Raw genomic sequence first — 18,497 nt, 5'->3', positions numbered from 1 at the left:
TACTGAAAGGGTAGTTGATCGCTGGAATAGTCTTCCACTTCAGGTGATTGAGGCCAGCTGTGTGCCTGATTTTAAGGCCAAATGGGATCGACACGTGGGATCTATTCACAAGGTAAAGGTAGGGGAGGGTCATTAGGGTGGGCAGACTGGATGGGCCGCGGCCCTTATCTGCCATCTATTTCTATGTTTCTATGTTTCTATGAGCCACCTATTAAACATCTCAGTATTGAGTACTTTTTCCTCTCCTTTTCCGTATGTAGGTAGTACTTCTGAAAAAGCTAGTCTTTACAAAAGGTTTTAACCTCTCCCCCAGCTCCCAAAAAGCTTTCTGCACCACAAGTGTGGTATTGCTGGCTAGGTCATTTGTATCTAGCATCCTTAGAATTCTTAGTTTCTTCCCTAATTATTTGTTTGGTATTCCTGTTAGCCGAGGATCCTGGGAAACACTTCACTATTTTAGGCTCCTTGATTTGTGTTCCAAGGTTAATGCCTATGATGACAGAATCCCCTAACAGCAATAATTTTCTACAAGAGCTTTCTTATTTTTCCTTTGGGGATGCTTTTCCTCTTGAGATACCTTCACTGGTTCCGGCTCCATCTCAATTCTTTTTTCTTGAGCACTGCAATGCTCTAATGGAGTTTAAGAATTCTGCAGATGCAACAATTGTGAGGTGGATGTTTCTATGTCACATGTTGCAGTATACCTGATTCTACAGTGATCCATGTATTCCTGGATTATTTTATTCTTTGAGGCAGTGGTGGAAAATTGGTATGAATCTGTGGAGTGATGGAAGCTGATTTAATTGCATCCATTTCCTGTTTAAGCTTACAGAGCTCCTTTTTAATACTAGAAAGCTGAAGACAGATGGAGCAGGCCCTAAATCTCCAGATTGTATGCCTTGGAACTAAAGCACCACAATGACTGCACAGAATAAAAGTCATCCTGATTGGTTGGTATGGGAATTGACTGAGACATATAGTTGATTATTGGGTTGCCTATATATCAGTAGCAAACCCTGGGGTGGGTGAATGTGACTAAAGTCCTTAATTGAGCAGATAACCAAGCAGATAAGAACCAAATTATTATTTTTTTACTATCTGAAAGTAGAGTAGAAGATTGAAGGGAAAGGGAAAATATTAGATTCTATGCTTAAAGCAAAATCAGGGATAAACAATTCAGGATTACTTAGCTCTTAGAGATTTGCATTGCTACAAGTACATGTTCCCACCAAGGCTTTGTATGAGGAATTAAATAATTTTTTTTTTTTTTTTTTTTTTACAGAAAGGGTAGTAGATGCACAGAATAGTCACCTGGTAGAGATGGTGGAGACAAAGACTATGTCTGAATTCAAGAAACAAAACAAAAATTATGACTAAAACTAGAAAAAATTAGAACAGGAGGGCACAAAATGACAAACAAGTTTGATGAGCTTAGACAAACTTTGAAGAGCAGTTTCTCACCTCCACGGAAAACTAAAAACTGAAGACCCCGCAACTCAATGTCGGGCGTAAAGGCACTCACGCATGTGTGGTACGAGTAGTCACAAGATTTTTTAAAGTGACAGTACACTTTTGCACTGTCCATACCAAACTTCATGGACCACGTCAATCACATGTGAGAATAAGCTGCCTGCTTGTCCTCGGATAACTTTATTTTTTTGACAGAATTAAAAAAAGAAATAAGGGAGGATCCAACATCAGCGGAGAGTATTTTATAAAACCCATCTGGGCCTGATGCTTTTCTTAGTGGACATTATCTTATGACTAACTCCAACTCATCCTGACTTAAAAGAGCATTGAGAACTCTTAATGGTCACAGTTGGAAGATCCAAGTTGTCTGCATAGAAGGTACTACCCAGCTGCACTAACTTGTCTTTTGCATAAATAGCCTTGTAATAGTATTTAAAAATTTTATTAATAGTTTCATCTGAGTGAACCCTCTGTCCATCAGGGCCAACCAATTGTAGAAATTTTGAAGAAAAGTCCATAGTCAGCTATTAAGCTAGACATGGGGGAAACTACTGCTTGCCCTGGGATCAGTAGCATGAAATTTTGTTATTAGCCAGGTACTTGTGACCTGGATTGGCCACTGCTGGAAACAAGATACTAGGATAGATGGACCACTGGTTAGACCCAGTATGGCTATTCTTATGTTCTAAGGTGAACATTTTAGCAGCTCTCAGGACTGCAGGTGATATTATACAGATCTTCCTTACCCAATGGTAGAATCTCTTGTCCTAGGGAGCGAGTGGGCAGGGTCGCAATACCCATACCCCGGAACATGGCTGGCAGAGCAGTGGCAAAAGCCATGGATTCCTGCAGGAGTGAAAGGAAAAAATTACTATCATGCATCTTATTAACGAGTCCTTCTGCAAACAGCTAACTACAGTACAATCTCTACTTCGTTTTACCTGCTTTCCCAGTTTCGTTTGTTGAGCTGCTTCTTCTAGTAGAGCTCCTCTGCCAAGAACTATCTCACCAGTTCCATGAAGAGCTCCTGGCATATGAACCCCAAAGGGCATGCGAAAGGATGAACCCCTCATTGGAGGTCTTGATGGATCCATTACAACTCTATTAGGAAATAAAACAAGTTTCAACATATACGTTAACAACTGTGCTCCTGCTTTCATGGCTGAGACTTTGTACACTATCAATCTATTTACAAAGCATTAGGGCACTCGATGGTGAACAGAGTTATCAACCCTTAGGCAGTGGTTTGACATTCAAACTTTCCGAAGTGAAAACAATAAAATACTTTTCTTGGATTATACTTTCAAATGCATGGTTTAAAGAAATTTCTGGGGATACCAATATAAAAACCTAAAAATTCTAAAGGGGCAATTAATTTTCAAATAGTCCATATAGTTACACAATACGCAGATGGCTTTAATGCATGCACTCTGTGAGCTGTTTATCTTTGAAAATTAATGGCCATAAAAGCATGGATGTTTACCATCCTTGCACTTTGCAGCTGTTATTGTGAGAGAAGCAGGGGATGGAGGAGAGGAAGGACAAAATAGTGTGCATGTATCTGAAACTAAAATATGTGCACATTTTCTTTCTTCATCTATGTAAGAGATAAATCTAAACTCCAGTATAAACAATCCTATTGTGTTCCAATTGCAATCAATTGTGGAGGAAAAGGCCTCAGAAGCCGTAGGAAGCAAACACTGCCCTTTTGACTATAGGAGAGAGAGCCGTATGATATACCAGCTTCTCTACTTGCTTCTATCATTGGCCTAAAAAGCCTCCGGTGTTGCAATTCGATGATTTTAGATATGTGTAATGCACTCATCTCAATACCCAGCCAAAATCCCTCAGAGTGTTCCAAGCTCCTGAAGGGAGCAAATCTCTCCAACAAAGAATCAGAAGACAACAGGTGTTACCTATACAGGAGGAACAGTGCCCTGATGAAATGGTCATTGGACTGTGAAACGATGGCCATCGGCTGCAAACAGCACAGTTTTGTATGAGTCATGCAAATGAAAGAGCGGGATGCTATTCAGATAAGCACTAATTCATTATTTCACTTTTTTTCTGGTTTATCAGTACGAGTGCATTACACATACCTAAAATTATTGAATTGCAACACAAGAGGTATTTTAGGCCAATGATAGAAGCAAGTAGAGGAGCTGGTATATCATATGGCTCTGTCTCCAAATAACCAAAGGACAGCATTTGCTTCCTACGGCTTCTGAGGCCTTTTTCCACAATGATTTATTGCAGTTGGAACACAATAGGATTGTTTATACTGGAGTTTGGATTATTTGTATTTTGTTACTCCAGTCCCTCTATTATCATAAGGGTTTTAGAGATAAAGACAGACCATAACAAGCCACTTCAACAGTACCTAAGGTTCAACTTCCCCTATGGAGAAGCAAACAGTGGATAAGTTTTCAGATAAATTTATTGTTCTATCAAGTGACAATTTGAATGAGATTGGAGGATTCTTGAAAAAGAAGACTGTGGATAAATCTTTAGATAAATTTACTGTTGTATCACGTGATGAATTGGGTGAGATAATAGGTTCTTTTCAACCCTCAGCTTTAGTCTTTGATCCCTGTCTATCTTCCCTTTTATTTTCAGTAAAGGATGTTTGACATCAATATTGCTGTTGATAAATGGATCATTGCAGTCAGATACAGTGCCTATTTAGTTTGACCAGTTTTAAATAAATCATTTTTAGATCTTAATCAACCTTGTAATTTTTGTCCTGTCTCCAATTTATCATTCTTATCTGAAATATTGGAAAAGTTTGTTCTGTTGCAATTACAAGATTTTGTTGAGAGTCAGGAGGCATTTCCAAAGTTTCAATCTGGATTCAGGTTTCACAGCACGGAAACAGTATTATTGGATGTTGTTGATTGCTGGAAATGTTGATAATGAAGAAGATGGTTTTACTAGTCTTTTTGGACTTAAATGCTGCTTTTGACATATCAGATCATCCCATTCTTTTGTCAAGGTTGTCTGATAGAAACATGACGGCAGACAAAGGCCAAATGGCCCATCTAATCTGTCCATCCGCAGGAACCATTATCTCTTTCTCTCTCCGAGGATCCCACATGCCTATCCCAGGCCCTTTTGAATTCAGACACAGTCTCTGTCTCCACCACCTCTTGTGGGAGACTGTTCCATACATCTACCACCCTTTCTGTAAAAAAGTATTTCCTTAGATTATTCCGGAGCCTAACTCCTCTTAACTCTCATTGCAATTTCCTTTCAAATGAAAGAGACTCAACTCATACGCATTTACATTACATATGGAATTTGTGATACCGCACTTAGGTGGTTTTCTTTTTTAGAATGTCAAACTCAAGAGCATAAAGCCGGGTTCTGATATATCTAAAATGTGAAAACAAAAATCACAGTTATACTATTATAGACATTTCAAATTATTTATGAAAAACTCAGACCCTGAACCCGTGAATAATAGTGTAATCACACCACCTGAGGTTCAATAGGGGACCATCATGGTTTTTCACTGTCCCCATATACCATCCAAACTATATGACAAAATAAATACACAAGGTACTTATCTGAAATGGATGGATTATCGCTGTTACTGAATCGCAGACGTATGTGATGTGCCAAGTGCCATAAAATAACAATTAAGTTGATTGAAGAAAAATTGACTCTAATACCCCTGTCCCCCTGACTCGAGTTTCAAGTCTTCTTCAGGGAAGGACACTAATAAATCAAAACACAAATGTAAATGTAAAGAAAATCATATCTAAAATGAACTAATCCACTATCAATGGGCTCAGGAAATATGAATATATTTCCCTTGTTGTAGTAACTATTTAACACTCTATCGAAGAACTATGTATAAATAAATACCTGTTAGTGGCTCACAACTTCAAAGAGGTAACCCTATCGGGATAGGCTGACCGGAGAAAAATTAAAATATAGGCAATTCAGATCCAATATAAGAAATTTATCTCCTCACAAAGCATGCGGCAAATGCCGTTTATGTCATCATGTGTGGGGCACTACGTATATGGAGGTTCCGACAGGTCAAAGGAATAAATTTAAATTGCAATCGGATACAAATTGCGACTCTGCCGGAGTAGTATATTGCATCAGGTGCCCATGCAACAAATACTATATTGGCCAAACGTCTCGTAAAATTAAGATCAGGATTTCTGAGCACTTGAGTGGCATTCGCAATCACAGGATGTCTGCCCCTCTCACGTCCCACTGGATAGAGCAACCACATTCCATTAATGAACTTAAATACACTGTTCTCATCCAGATCAGAGACCCAGAGGGAGATCTCTCGGGGGCTTTGATCCGGAGAGAACAGCGTTTCATCTTTGAATGGCAAACTTTGATTCCTCATGGTTTAAATCATGAAATTGAATGGTTGCTTACGTAAGTTCTTAGCGTGGATATTCCATTATTTCCTGGTTGGGGTTCCGGTTGTTCCGTCCCTTTTACGTCATTTCCGTTGGGATTGGTATATATGGAGTGTTCCGGAGTAGTATTTTCTTTTACCTTTACCGGTCAGCCTATCCCGATAGGGTTACCTCTTTGAAGTTGTGAGCCACTAACAGGTATTTATTTATACATAGTTCTTCGATAGAGTGTTAAATAGTTAATACAACAAGGGAAATATATTCATATTTCCTGAGCCCATTGATAGTGAGTTAGTTCATTTTAGATATGATTTTCTTTACATTTACATTTGTGTTTTGATTTATTAGTGTCCTTCCCTGAAGAAGACTTGAAACTCGAGTCGGGGGGACAGGGGTATTAGAGTCAATTTTTCTTCAATCAACTTAATTGTTATTTTATGGCACTTGGCACATCACATACGTCTGCGATTCAGTAACAGCGATAATCCATCCATTTCAGATAAGTACCTTGTGTATTTATTTTGTCATATAGTTTGGATGGTATATGGGGAAAGTGAAAAACCATGATGGTCCCCTATTGAACCTCAGGTGGTGTGATTACACTATTATTCACGGGTTCAGGGTCTGAGTTTTTCATAAATAATTTGAAATATCTATAATAGTATAACTGTGATTTTTGTTTTCACATTTTACGTCAGTATCACAGAAGAAGATAGTGTTTCTCTCCATATTTTGGTCAGTCTGATATATCTAAACCTAGACTACTTAAATATAGAGTTCCGCAGGGTACATTATTGTCACCACTACTCTTTAATTTATATGTCAGACCTGTCATTGATATTGCTTTGAAACATCAGGTTCAAATATATTAATTTGCTGATAATATGCAGCTCATCCCATTGGAATTAACTCATGATGTTCAACTGAACAAATTAAACTCTTCTCGAACAGAAATTAGAGTGGATGATGGATAATAAACTGCAGTTGAATACATCAGAGACTTTAGATTGGATGATTGATGTATTCAACCACAGTTCATTAACAAAGACTTTAGATTGGATGATTGTTAAACTGTGATTGAATACATCAAAGACTGACCTTCTTTGGGTACACAGAGATAATTATTCTTTTTTACATCCTCCTTTAATGTGGGATGATTCTACCCTGGTAGCCAAAAATTAGGTCTAAAGTTTGGGTGTGGTTATGGATGCTGGTTTGACTTTCATGTCACAGGTAGTTTCTACTTCTTTTTATTATCTGCATCAACTATGGAAAATTGGAGTTTACTTCACAGAGGTTGATTTTGCCCAATTACCTTATGCATGTGTGCTATCACAAATCTATGGATTATTGCAATGCATTGTTTATGAGATTACTTATTAAGAGTCAGTTGTATTTGAAACAAGTACAAAATTCTGAAGTTTATTTGCTAAAGAATCAAAGGGCCTCTTCTATTAAACTGCGCTAGACTTTAGATTGGATGATTGATGTATTCAACCACAGTTCATTAACAAAGACTTTAGATTGGATGGGAATGGGAGCTAAGCTTGCGGAGACGGAATGGGGATTGAGCTCGCTGGGACGGGACAGGGCAGAGACGGGGACAAAGTTTTTCCCCGAGTCATTCTCTAGTATGTACACTGATGAGCTCTATTGATAGGAGTATGAAGTAATGTAAATTACAAGATGAGTCTTGGATATCTTGTAATTAATGAGGATTTTATGCATTTATGATGTATGTCCTATAATTAAGTATGTAAATTCTATAACCCACGCTGAGCTTTTTGGAGAGGATGGGCTAAAGAATGGAACCAAATGAATACAAATTAATCACTGAACATTTATTGTTTGTTCTATATGGAAGAAAAAGACCTCAACAACTAGAAACACAGACTCTTTATGAATAAGTCAATGTGTCATGCAGTCAGGACCTTTAAGGGATTCAGTGAAGGCCCTGACCATGGGCTGCTTGCTGCGGGTTCCTGGAAAACTCCTCCACCTTACTTCCATTGTGAACTGCCGGCAGCTCTTCCTCTGGCTGCTGGTGGTTCTTCCTTCATGGACTGCATTTCTTCTTCCCTTTCTGGGCTAGGTTGCAGGCCTCGGAGGCTCCTCCCCCTTATGACGTCCAGAGCGCCAGGCTGTCAAGGGATTCTGTAAAGACGCTGAATCCCTTGACTTCTCAAGGCTTACCAGTCCTTCCTCTCCTCAGCATGGAGCACAGGAGCAGCTAGGGTTGTCGGTGAATTCAGCGCCTGAAAAGAATGCCCTAAGGCGTTTTGTTTTTGTTTTAATCTGATTGGTTGGGCTAGCAGAACTTCTGAATTAAATTAAAACAAGACAAAAAAAAGCCTTTGGTGATTTTCTCCAAGGTGATGTATAGAAGTCAGAGGAATTTGTATTGATTACTTTCTTTATATCCTTTCTTTGACTTTTCCCTTGGATCCTAGGTTGTTTCTAATGTACTTTGTTGTGCAAGTTTATGCTTGCTTTGTATTGAGGAATTAGTGTTCCGTAAATCCTTTTAATGATTAATATACATTTGGGGGGGTGGGAGCGGTGGGGATGTGTTGGGTTTATAGAAAAAAATGTGCTTGTTTTCTGTATTCCACTGTGCTTTTGTCTTTTCCTCTTGTTGAGCTCAATAAAAATAATTTGAGAATGATTAATATACAGTTACATAACAGTTACAACACTAATTCCGGTTAACCTTTATGGATTGCCTGGAGGAAGCTGAAGGTGTAGGAATAACTTATTAGCCTAGAGGAAGCTGAAGGTGTAGGAATAACTTATTAGTCTAGCAGTAGTTCTAGTTCTGAAAAATAACAAAGGGCTAGATTCATTAAACTCACCTATCCAATCCGATCCATGGGCGATCCGTGGCCGAGTCTTCTCAGGAGACTGATTCACTACACCTCCTCATGCAAATTAATGTGATCAAAGGCACATCCCACAGCGACCCCAGAGCGATCCTGATGCATGCGCAGACCATCTTCTTTGCCTTTAGATGGTCTACGCATGTGCTTGTTCTTCACACAAGCGAGGTCAAAACAAGGAAGGGAGGGGGGCTTTAATGGAACAGAACACACTTCTGCCCATCTGTCTTATCCCAGTGCTGTAAAGCATACATAGAAGGCAGTGAAAGAAGATGGAGAAACTGAATTTTAAGGCGCTGATGGAAAAATTCAAAGCCACCACCAGCTCAGGAAGCTCAACCACCTTTCTCAAAACGTACCAGCCTTATAGCTCCAAGTCCTAATTCAATTCAGGAGCTACACAGACACCGAGCTGGAGGGGTGATGGGGGAGGGAGAGAGCATTAGTCCCTGGTTTTAGGAAAAGAGGTCACCCCATATGAACAGAACACGCTTTTAACCCGCGGGTTAAAACCACAGGCTCACACTGCAGGGAAGGGCGGCAGAGAGCAGTAGAGTCGGCAGAGAGCAGGAGATGTATTTAAAATGTTTTATTTTGGTTGGTTTTATTTTTTTGACACTGGGATTTCAGGGCTTCAGGGCTGGGATTTCAGGGCAACAGAGAGCAGAACAGTCGTCAAGGACGTGAGTGACTGATCCTCAGTAGTCGCTTCTTTTTGGATCGGCCAGCCCAATCGGTGTTCCTTCTTCAATTTAGTGAATCGCTGCCTTCCTACTTTGCATGCCATTTCCCCTCATTTGCATGTGCAGATCGGATCGGGCAGAAGGTTAGTGAATTGGGTCGGGATCGGAGAAGGCCTGTAAACTGGTCGGGACGCAATCGGTGAGCTTAGTGAATCTAGCCCACACTGTGTCATTGATTCATGCCTTTGAAGCTTCTGGATTCCTCTTCCCTCCAGGGATTGGTTGGTGCTGTTCAACAGCCAACCCAGGTATCTGAATACTCCTTAAAACACGTTTTGCTAGACTTCTTGGGGTCAAAAAGAAGCCCCTCTTACTGTCTTCTCTGAGGGTGAGAGGTGATGTGTGGTCACTGAGCCCCTCTCGCTATCTTCTCCATAGGGGGGGAGTTGAGAAGTGATATGTGGGGTCACTCTGAGCCCCTCTCGCTATCTTCTGGGGAGGAAGGGAAGAAGTGATATGGGGGGGCACAGAGTAAATATCACAAACAGGATTATAGGATGGATAAGGTTTTAATACTATTTTAACTAACTTATCCAAAATACTTCTGAAGGATAAGTCAAAAACCTTGACACTACTTATCAGTCATACAAGCGCATTGGAAACCTAAAAATGGGAGAAAAAAGCTTCATTTAAGCTTCATATGGCCGTCCAAAAAACTTACTTTTACTTTTAAGGTTTCCAAAGCTGCTATTCTTCAGCGCAAGTATTTAGACCAGACATGGGCAACTCCGGTCCTCGAGGGTCTGAATCCAATCGGGTTTTCAGGATTTCCCCAATAAATATGCATGAGATATATTTGCATGCACTGCTTTCAATGCATATTCATTGGGGAAATCCTGAAAACCCGATTGGATTCTGGCCCTCGAGGACCGGAGTTGCCCATATCTGATTTAGACTCATCTTTCAAAAAGCCAGCATCAAAAATAGAAGCCAAACACTTAGCTTGTTCTTGGAATTGGTCTGGCCATCTTTCCTTCCCCACCAGATGTAGCTTCAGTAGAGTTTTTCAACTGCCAAAGAATTGGTAGTCCAAGCAATCAGCAGAGATCCAACAGGGTCATCCCCGTTTCGCCCACTGGCTTCTTCAGGAATCTCCTGCCATAATCTACTCAGATGTTGGACAGCATAATGCCAAAACACAAGCAAAAAGCCAAAAGAACCACAAAAAACCCAAACAGCAGCAAACGAGGTGAAGAGGAGGAGGTGCAAACGTGGCAAAGGGGAGGAGGTGAAATTGCAGCCAGCGCCTTGAAGAGCTCCACTGAGCTTCCTGTGCTCAAACCCCTGCAATTCTGTAGGTGAGCAAAGCTATTAGGGAGAAATATCATGAGCGCCACAAAGTTTTCTGAAACCTGGCCAAACAAGTCCCCAAGGGATTATGAGACTGCCGGCTGCAGACCCAAGTCTGCATCTCCATGCAGGCAGATCTTTCCCCGCACTGGGGAGCTCTGGTACACAAATAGCCACAAAAAAATCCACAGAAAAATAAAGAAATATAAGAGCAGATCAGAAAGACACCTTGTAGCTTTGCGTGCAAACGGAAAAAAACTGAAGGGGGCAGCAAAGCCCTCTGGAGGAGGAGTTGAAAACCTGGAGTGGACTCCTTCTGCACGGCTCACGAGCATGAGGAGAATACCCTACTATCCATAATGACACACCTATTGCACTAGAAAAGGAGTTTATGTACTTACCCTAGTAAGATCTTCCCCAGTAGATAGGTGAGACATTCTAGACCAGTGTTTCTCAACCTGCGTACCCCCTGGGGCTTGCAGACCACCTGTTGGGGGTACACGGGCTGGCCACTGCCCAGAATCTCTCCCTGCCTGCCTGCCCCCCTCACTGAAGCCACGGATTTCTCCCTGCCTCCCCGCCCCACCTCCAAAGCTGCCACACTCCATTCCCCTCTTCCCTCCCTCCCCCGCCACGCTTTAAATACGGCAATTTGTTCAAAAATTTGCCATGAATCCACACAAGGAGAACCTAAGGACTTCATTCCAGCAGTTTTCCTAGCTAAATTTTGAATTTTAAAGAAGCAGGGAAAAGTTGAAAAAAGATCATTAAAAATTCAAAATGTCTGACTGACCCGAATTTGCATCAAAAATACGCCAAAAACTACATTTCTCAAACTTTAAAAAGTACCCAAAAAAAACTTATTTCAGGTGGGGGAACAGAGAGGAACACAAGAAAACCTTCAAAACCCCTCAAAATTAACTTTTAAAAGATCAATTTTAGAGCTTGTCATCTCCACTGTACTCACTGTTTACCAGAGACATAGACATCCTGCTTTTTTCCTCCAGCCTTTTCAATGGTCGGTTTAGAATTCATTGCCACACTGCTGCAAATTCATCTTTCAAGCTGATCTTCGGGCTGCTAGTCAAACTCCCCTGTCTATGCCTCCACCCCTGTGGAGCACCGGATGTGCAACTGGACGGGCAGAGGCACAAAAATGCAGCCAGCGCGCTGCAGAAAACCGCTGATTCCCCTAAGGAAAAATTATGTTCTTACCTGTTAATTTTCTTTCCTTTAGACGCAGCATATGAATCCAGAGACCAATGGGATAGCACACATCTACCAGCAGGTGGAGATAGAGAAACTGATTAACAGGTGGTCCTATTGGCTAGCACGCCTCCTGCATCTTCAGTATTGCTCCTTGCACAAGCATCCGTAACCATCAATATGCTTAGCATGTAAATAACTTCTTTCCCATAACAAATGTCAAGAGGCAATAATGCAGAATACAACTAGCAATAATAACAAACTGAAAATTGCAAAAGAAAAAACCGACTGTAAAAATCCAGAAAGGGTGGGGCTCTGGATTCATCTGCTGCGTCTAAAGGAAAGAAAATTAACAGGTAAGAACATAATTTTTCCTTCCTTAGCAACAGCAGCAGATGAATCCAGAGACCAATGAGATGTAACAAAGCAATCCTCAATTCGGGTGGGAAGCAAAGACCACCTCCGCAACAACCGAAGCCTCCGCATGCGCCCCCACATCCAACCGATAAGACTGAGATAAAGTATTCATGGAAGACCAAGTAGCTACTTGACAAAACTCCTCCAAGGAAAAAACCTCTGGACTGAGTCCAAGAAGTAGCCATCGCTCTAGCTGAATGACCATGAGGTTCTTCCGCCAACCGCTTCCCTGCCGTCAAGTAAGTGTAAAGAATGTCCTCTTGAATCCTCTGAGCAATGGAAGCTTTGGACACTGCCAAATTTTTTTTTTTTTTTTGTGCGTCCCTGGAAGAATACAAAGAGGTGATCTAAACGACTAAAAGTCATAAGAAACCTACAGATTGCGGAGAATGCTACGCTCCTTTAAGACACACAGTGAAGAAAAGCTCGCTTCCTCATTTCTCCTCCCAGGAAGAAAAAAAGGAAAAGTGAGAGCGGCATAAAAGAAAGGATGACACCACCTTAGAAAGAAAGTGTGGTACTGTCCGAGCTGACACCCCAGAATTTGTAACTCAGAAATAAGAATCGCCGCTGTACATGGCCTGCAACTCAGAAAACTGCCGAACCGAAGCCAAGGATGGCCACCCGGATGGTCTCGGGTCTCAAGGATCTTCCATATGAAGAACGGCTTGACAAATTACAGCTATACTCGCTCGAGGAGCGCAGAGAGAGGGGAGACATGATCGAGACGTTCAAGTATCTTACGGGCCGCATCGAGGCAGAGGAAGATATCTTCTTTTTCAAGGGTCCCACGACAACAAGAGGGCATCCGTGGAAAATCAGGGGCGGGAAACTACGAGGTGACACCAGGAAATTCTTTTTCACTGAAAGAGTGGTTGATCGCTGGAACAGTCTTCCACTACAGGTGATTGAGGCCAGCAGCGTGCCTGATTTTAAGGCCAAATGGGATAGACACGTGGGATCTATTCACAGAGAAAGGTAGGGGAGGGTCATTAGGGTGGGCAGACTAGATGGGCTGTGGCCCTTATCTGCCGTCTATTTCTATTTCTATTTCTAAGGCCACAAGGAACATCATGCTTCAAGTCCCAGCCTTAGAGTCTCAAAAGACAAGTTTGAAACAGAGCCTTCTGTAAACTGCGAAGAAGTACCTTAAGGGTGCACTCTGGATAGGGCTGCTTAAGAGGTGTATGAATATACTGTGCTCCTTTAAGGAATTGCACCTCATGAAGCTGAGAAGAAAGCGAATAGCAAGATACCTAGCTTTTGTAACAAGCTAAGATTGCCACGTGAAGCTGAAGGGAATTGAACACCAAGCCCTTGGCAGTACGCTCTAGCCAAAAAAGAAAGAACATAAAACATAGAAACCTGGAAGAGTACTAATGTTGAGAAGTACCAAGAAAGGAAAAACCTCCAAACGGTAGTATAAGCCACAGGTGAAGATGTCTGTATCACCCTGAGAAGAGAAGAAATAATCTGCTTTGTATACCCCTTACACGTCACCCATGACTTTTCAAAGGCTAGGTCATAATACCAAAGTAGGACAAATAACCATGTTGATCGGACCCTAGGTGAGTAAATCCAGAGATACCAGGAATCTCAACAGATTGGCCGTCTCCATTTCATTGTTCAGCATCAAGGGGGGGAGAGAAGAAAAACAGAAAAGAAAGGGAACAAAATTTTGGACCATGGAGACAGAGGAGGAGAAATGGAACCATGGAAGGGCAGGAGGGAAGAGAGCTGGGATAAGATGATGCTAGGGGATGGAAAGAAAGGGACAGGGAATTATAGCCTGACCAGTGGAGAGAGGGACAGGGAGTTATAGCCTGACCAGTGAGCAGAGGGAGGGGGATTCTGAAAGTGGTGAGAGCCATGTGGATGAGGTCAAAAGGGAGATGACAAGATGAGTGAGAGAGCAGTGAGTACATTGGTAGAAATGTGGTAATGGAGAACAGATAGAAGGGAATAGGAGGCTGGGAAAGGAGTGAGATGGGAAATGGGAGAGCTAGGGACTGAGAGAATTGAAAGGTAGCTGAACATTTAAAAAGAAGAAGGGTGAGAAAGAAGGCAAGATTTGAGTGGACAGAGGCAGAAAAGAAAAAGTTAAGAAAGCTGAAAAGGAAAAATCAATACATTGGAGATAGGCATAAGAAGGAAATGGAACGACAGAAGAGGAGAAAAAAATGGACAGCAGACACTGGAAAGAGAATTAGTTGAGATAGAGAAAAAGCAGAAAGAGAAACTGGGACCAAGATGATGGAAAAACAAAACATCCAGACAACAAGGTAGAAAAAATAGTTTTATTTTGAATTTATTAACTGGAATATGTTAGCTTTGGGATATGTGCATCACAATTATTTTTGTATTCAGTGGTGTAGTCAGCTGATTTGGGGAAGGGACTGGTGCCCAAAATGAATGGATGGGCACCAAAGTTTCTCCCCGCCTGAGTGCAATTTATAAATATTTGAGTTAGTGGGGATCCCAAGCCCTGCCAACTGATGACATCTTCCTCCAGTCTGGCAACTCAAATTCTCCAAGCTTTGCAGCCAATGGCAATATCCTCAAGCTGCCACTGCTTTCATGCATGCATGAAAGCCAAGGGGCGAAGGAGGCAGCTCTGCAATATTGCTGCCAGGTGTAGAACTTGGGAAGTTGGAGGGGGAGGAGGTGGCCGTCAGTTGGTGAGGCTTAGGGATCCCTACTAGCTACAGCAGGGGAGATATTCATTTTGAGGGAGTCTAAGCTCAAAGTGGGAGGCCCAAAAAAGCAGTAATATTTACCCTGATTAAATGATCCTCCATGTGCGCTGCTGACAGCTGATTCAGCATCCCCGCTCTGATAGAGGCTCACCTCTGATGAGGCTCACTGTAGCTGTAATAGAAGTGAATGGGAGAACCAGGAGCACGCATCTCTGCTCATCAGAGTGGGGATGCGGAAGCCTGTAGCTGCTTCCACTGTCAGCAGTGTATGTGGAGGATCACTCAGTCAGAGTAAGTATTACTGCTTTTTTGGGTTCCTCTCCATAGTGTCCTTTAATGAAGGTTTATTATTAGATATATACATCTTCTATATTAGTGATTGCAGATTTGGGACCTGCTCAACCTTTTTTTTTGCTCATCGGCTAGTGTTAATGTTTGTGCGGCCCCAGAAAAAAATTTTTTCGGCCAATGCAGCCCAGGGAAGCCAAAAGGTTAGACACCCATGGTCTAGAATGTCTCACCTATTGCACTGGAAATATAGTTAGAAAGTTAAAGCACAATTATCAAAGTGAGTTAAGATTTCAGGACTCGGTCAATGGATCCCCCTCATTTTTTATTTTTTAATTTTGCGGAATAGCTAGGAACAGAGCAAAAAAAAAAGGGAAACTTGTAAATGAGGAGCACAAAACATGCATATGTGGAATTTGTTTTTTCTGATTTATTTAAAGTCAGGGTAGTAGATACCAGTATCTGAGATCTTCAATCAAAAGCTTGTGTAGGAGTTTGAATCCTGAAAGTCTACAAACTAGCACCCTCCTTAGGAAACAGAAGACTTCTTACGAGTTAAGTAATTGTATCTGTAAAAATAGAGGGAAAAAAAAGCTTATTTAGTGCTCACTTACTCAATATGCCTAAAAAACATTTACTCCCACCCCCCTCCTTTTACAAATCCGTAGTGTGGCTTTTAGCGCCAGCCGCAGGTTTTGTAAAAAGAGGGGGGGGGTTAGGTATTTACTCATACCTGCTTGTACAATTTATTTTAACATTATTTCTATGTATAGAACTTGAACTAACCCCCTCTCCCCCTTTTATCAAGGTGCGCTAGAGGTTTTTAGTACGAGCCGGGGAGGTAAATGCTCCAATGCTCATAGGAATTCTATGAGCGTAAGAACATTTACCATGCCGGCTCACGCTAAAAACCTCTAGCGTAGCTTGATAAAAGGGGCCCTAAGAGAATACTTACCTGGACATGTTAAAATAATGCTAAGACAAGGTTATTCGAACAAATAAAATTGCTCTATTAAATAAGAATATACTAAGAATTAGCAAAGTAATTTTACTAAACTGATTTTGCTTAACACCATCAAAGTACCTAAATACTGCATCTTGCATTTTGACATCTAGCACTCATTACAGCATGTTATTTAAATGCTAAAATATTATAACATTTAATAAGGGACAACATAACTATACTGGACTATATAATCTTTTTAGGAAGGATCATGATGGTCAAAAAGATAGAGGACCAGATGCACAGAAAGGAAATGATCTGCAAACAATCAAGGCAGCAAATAACACAAAGCAGATCAGTAGGTGTAGAAGTGTAAAATTTATTAAAAACAAGAATCCGACGTGGCCACATTTCACCCAGAAAGGCCGTCAGGGGTTAGACATATACACCAATTAAAAGCAGACAAATAATTAATATCAAATACAATTTTAATGCATAAATATACACCAAATTACAACTTAAGAGACTATATAGTTAAAAACTATATATAGTTAAAAACTATATAGTCAGAATATGGAAAATAAATGGTGAGCACTGAAGCCATAGAAATATTGGTGCAACAAACATATGAGAGTGGAGAAGAATTCTCTTTGAGAACCCCCCCCCCCCACAGCTCCTTCTGGGGTTCAGCCCTACCCTGACCCAATGCAGCAGCTTTTCAGCTGAGGTCACAATGGCAGCAGGTGGAGGATGGAATTTCCCCTGGGTCAGAGTATGCTTCCTCCCTTACAAAAAAATTTTTTTTTTAAAACCTCTGCAAAGTCTCAGGATGTGTGAAGTCTTTAAGCCTGTTACATTAACGGGTGCTAGAATAGATGTGTCTTTCTTTCTTTATGTCTCTCTCTCCTTGGCCGCTTTCTGTCTTTTTTTCTTTGTCTCTCTCTCTCTTTGGCCACTGGCTATCTGTCTGTCTTTCTGTCTCTCTGGTCCCCTGTCTGTCAGTAATTCTTTCTGTATGTGTCTCTCCCTGGCCCCCCGTCTGTCTTTCTTTCTCACTCCTTGGCCATTGTCTGTCTGTTTGTCTCTCTGGCCCCCTGTCTGTTTGTCATTCTTTCAGTCTGTGTCTCTCCCTGGCCCCCTGCCTATCTCTCTCTGGCCCCCCAAGCAAAACAAGATTTCTGACCCCCCAGCACACCCCCTGCCTATCTCTCTCTGGCCCCCAAGCAAACCAAGATTGCTGCCCCCCAGCACACCCCTCCCCTCAAAGCAGCCCCTTTTCCCTCTCCCCATCCACTTCTGACTGTCTCTCTCCCTGGCCCCCTGCCTATCTTTCTCTGGTCCCCCAAGCAAACCAAGATTGCTCCTTGCCCCCCAGGACATCCCTCCCCCAAAGCAGCTCCTTTTCCCTATCCCTCTCCACTTCCCTGTGCAGCAGTAGCAGCCGGATGCCTCGCAGCACCAGCGCCCTGTCAGCTTCGTCCAGGCCAAAGAATACCCTCCTGCCTTTTCTCTCGCTGCTCAAACCGTCGCAAGCCGTCGCACGCGCCACAAGCTGACACGCACCACAAGCCGCCACACACAATGCAAATCGAACATGGCTACGGAGTCACAAATCATGCTGTCAGGGATCACGGCTTTGTAAGTGCGCATGCATACTAAGGGTTTTATTATAAAGGATAAGAAGGAATTTCAATAAATAATTAAAATGCAAGTTTCTCTAAAACAAAAACATTAGAATATTCAGTCATAAAATTAGTCTAAAAACCTTTTAAAGTGCTTTCAATTATTAAGAAAACTAACTGTGTTTAAACTCTTTTTAACTTACTTCACCTTCTGCTAACAAATGTGAACAGGTAAGTTTTACATGCACTCTTTCTAAAAGTTGTATACTCTTTCCAGTTAATTGAAAATTCTTCTTTTTTTTTTTCTTTCAGGACTTCTCTCCCCTGATGTGTTATTCAGAAAAATTTCTTTACAATTTTTATATATTTCTAATTTGTTTCCAAATTCTGTAACTTTAAGTTTTTCTCTTTCTCTTACAGATAAACATTAAGAAATGTTGCAGAGTGTTACGGATAACTACTCTTTTTCCTAATGTTCTCACTCTTTCCCCTAGTGTATTCCTTTAGTACATTGTTCTTCAACTGCCGATCCTCAGAAATTTCCTGCTGGTCCACAGGGCC

General features: G+C 41.5%; 1 protein-coding gene across 8 annotated transcripts in view; it reads right to left on the bottom strand.

The window, feature by feature from the left end:
* PIWIL2 (piwi like RNA-mediated gene silencing 2) overlaps positions 1-18,497 on the bottom strand; it is a 318,267-nt gene that overhangs the window by 267,382 nt on the left and 32,388 nt on the right. For 4 of the 8 annotated variants that reach the window (XM_033950157.1, XM_033950158.1, XM_033950159.1 and 1 more), the window contains exons 2-4: positions 15,828-15,940; positions 2,412-2,571; positions 2,217-2,316 (exon numbers count right to left, since the gene is read on the bottom strand). In XM_033950157.1, coding sequence (XP_033806048.1) covers positions 2,217-2,316; positions 2,412-2,564 — 253 coding nt within the window. In that variant the 5' untranslated portion in view covers positions 2,565-2,571; positions 15,828-15,940. The remainder of the gene's footprint in view (positions 1-2,216; positions 2,317-2,411; positions 2,572-15,827; positions 15,941-18,497) is intronic. The other 4 variants (XM_033950153.1, XM_033950155.1, XM_033950154.1 and 1 more) reach the window with 1 other exon arrangement.

The sequence above is a fragment of the Geotrypetes seraphini genome, chromosome 6, assembly GCF_902459505.1.
Source record: "Geotrypetes seraphini chromosome 6, aGeoSer1.1, whole genome shotgun sequence".
Lineage (NCBI taxonomy): Eukaryota > Metazoa > Chordata > Amphibia > Gymnophiona > Dermophiidae > Geotrypetes > Geotrypetes seraphini.
The sequence above is the reverse complement of the archived record's forward strand: the minus strand, read 5'-3'. Positions and strand labels throughout refer to the sequence as shown.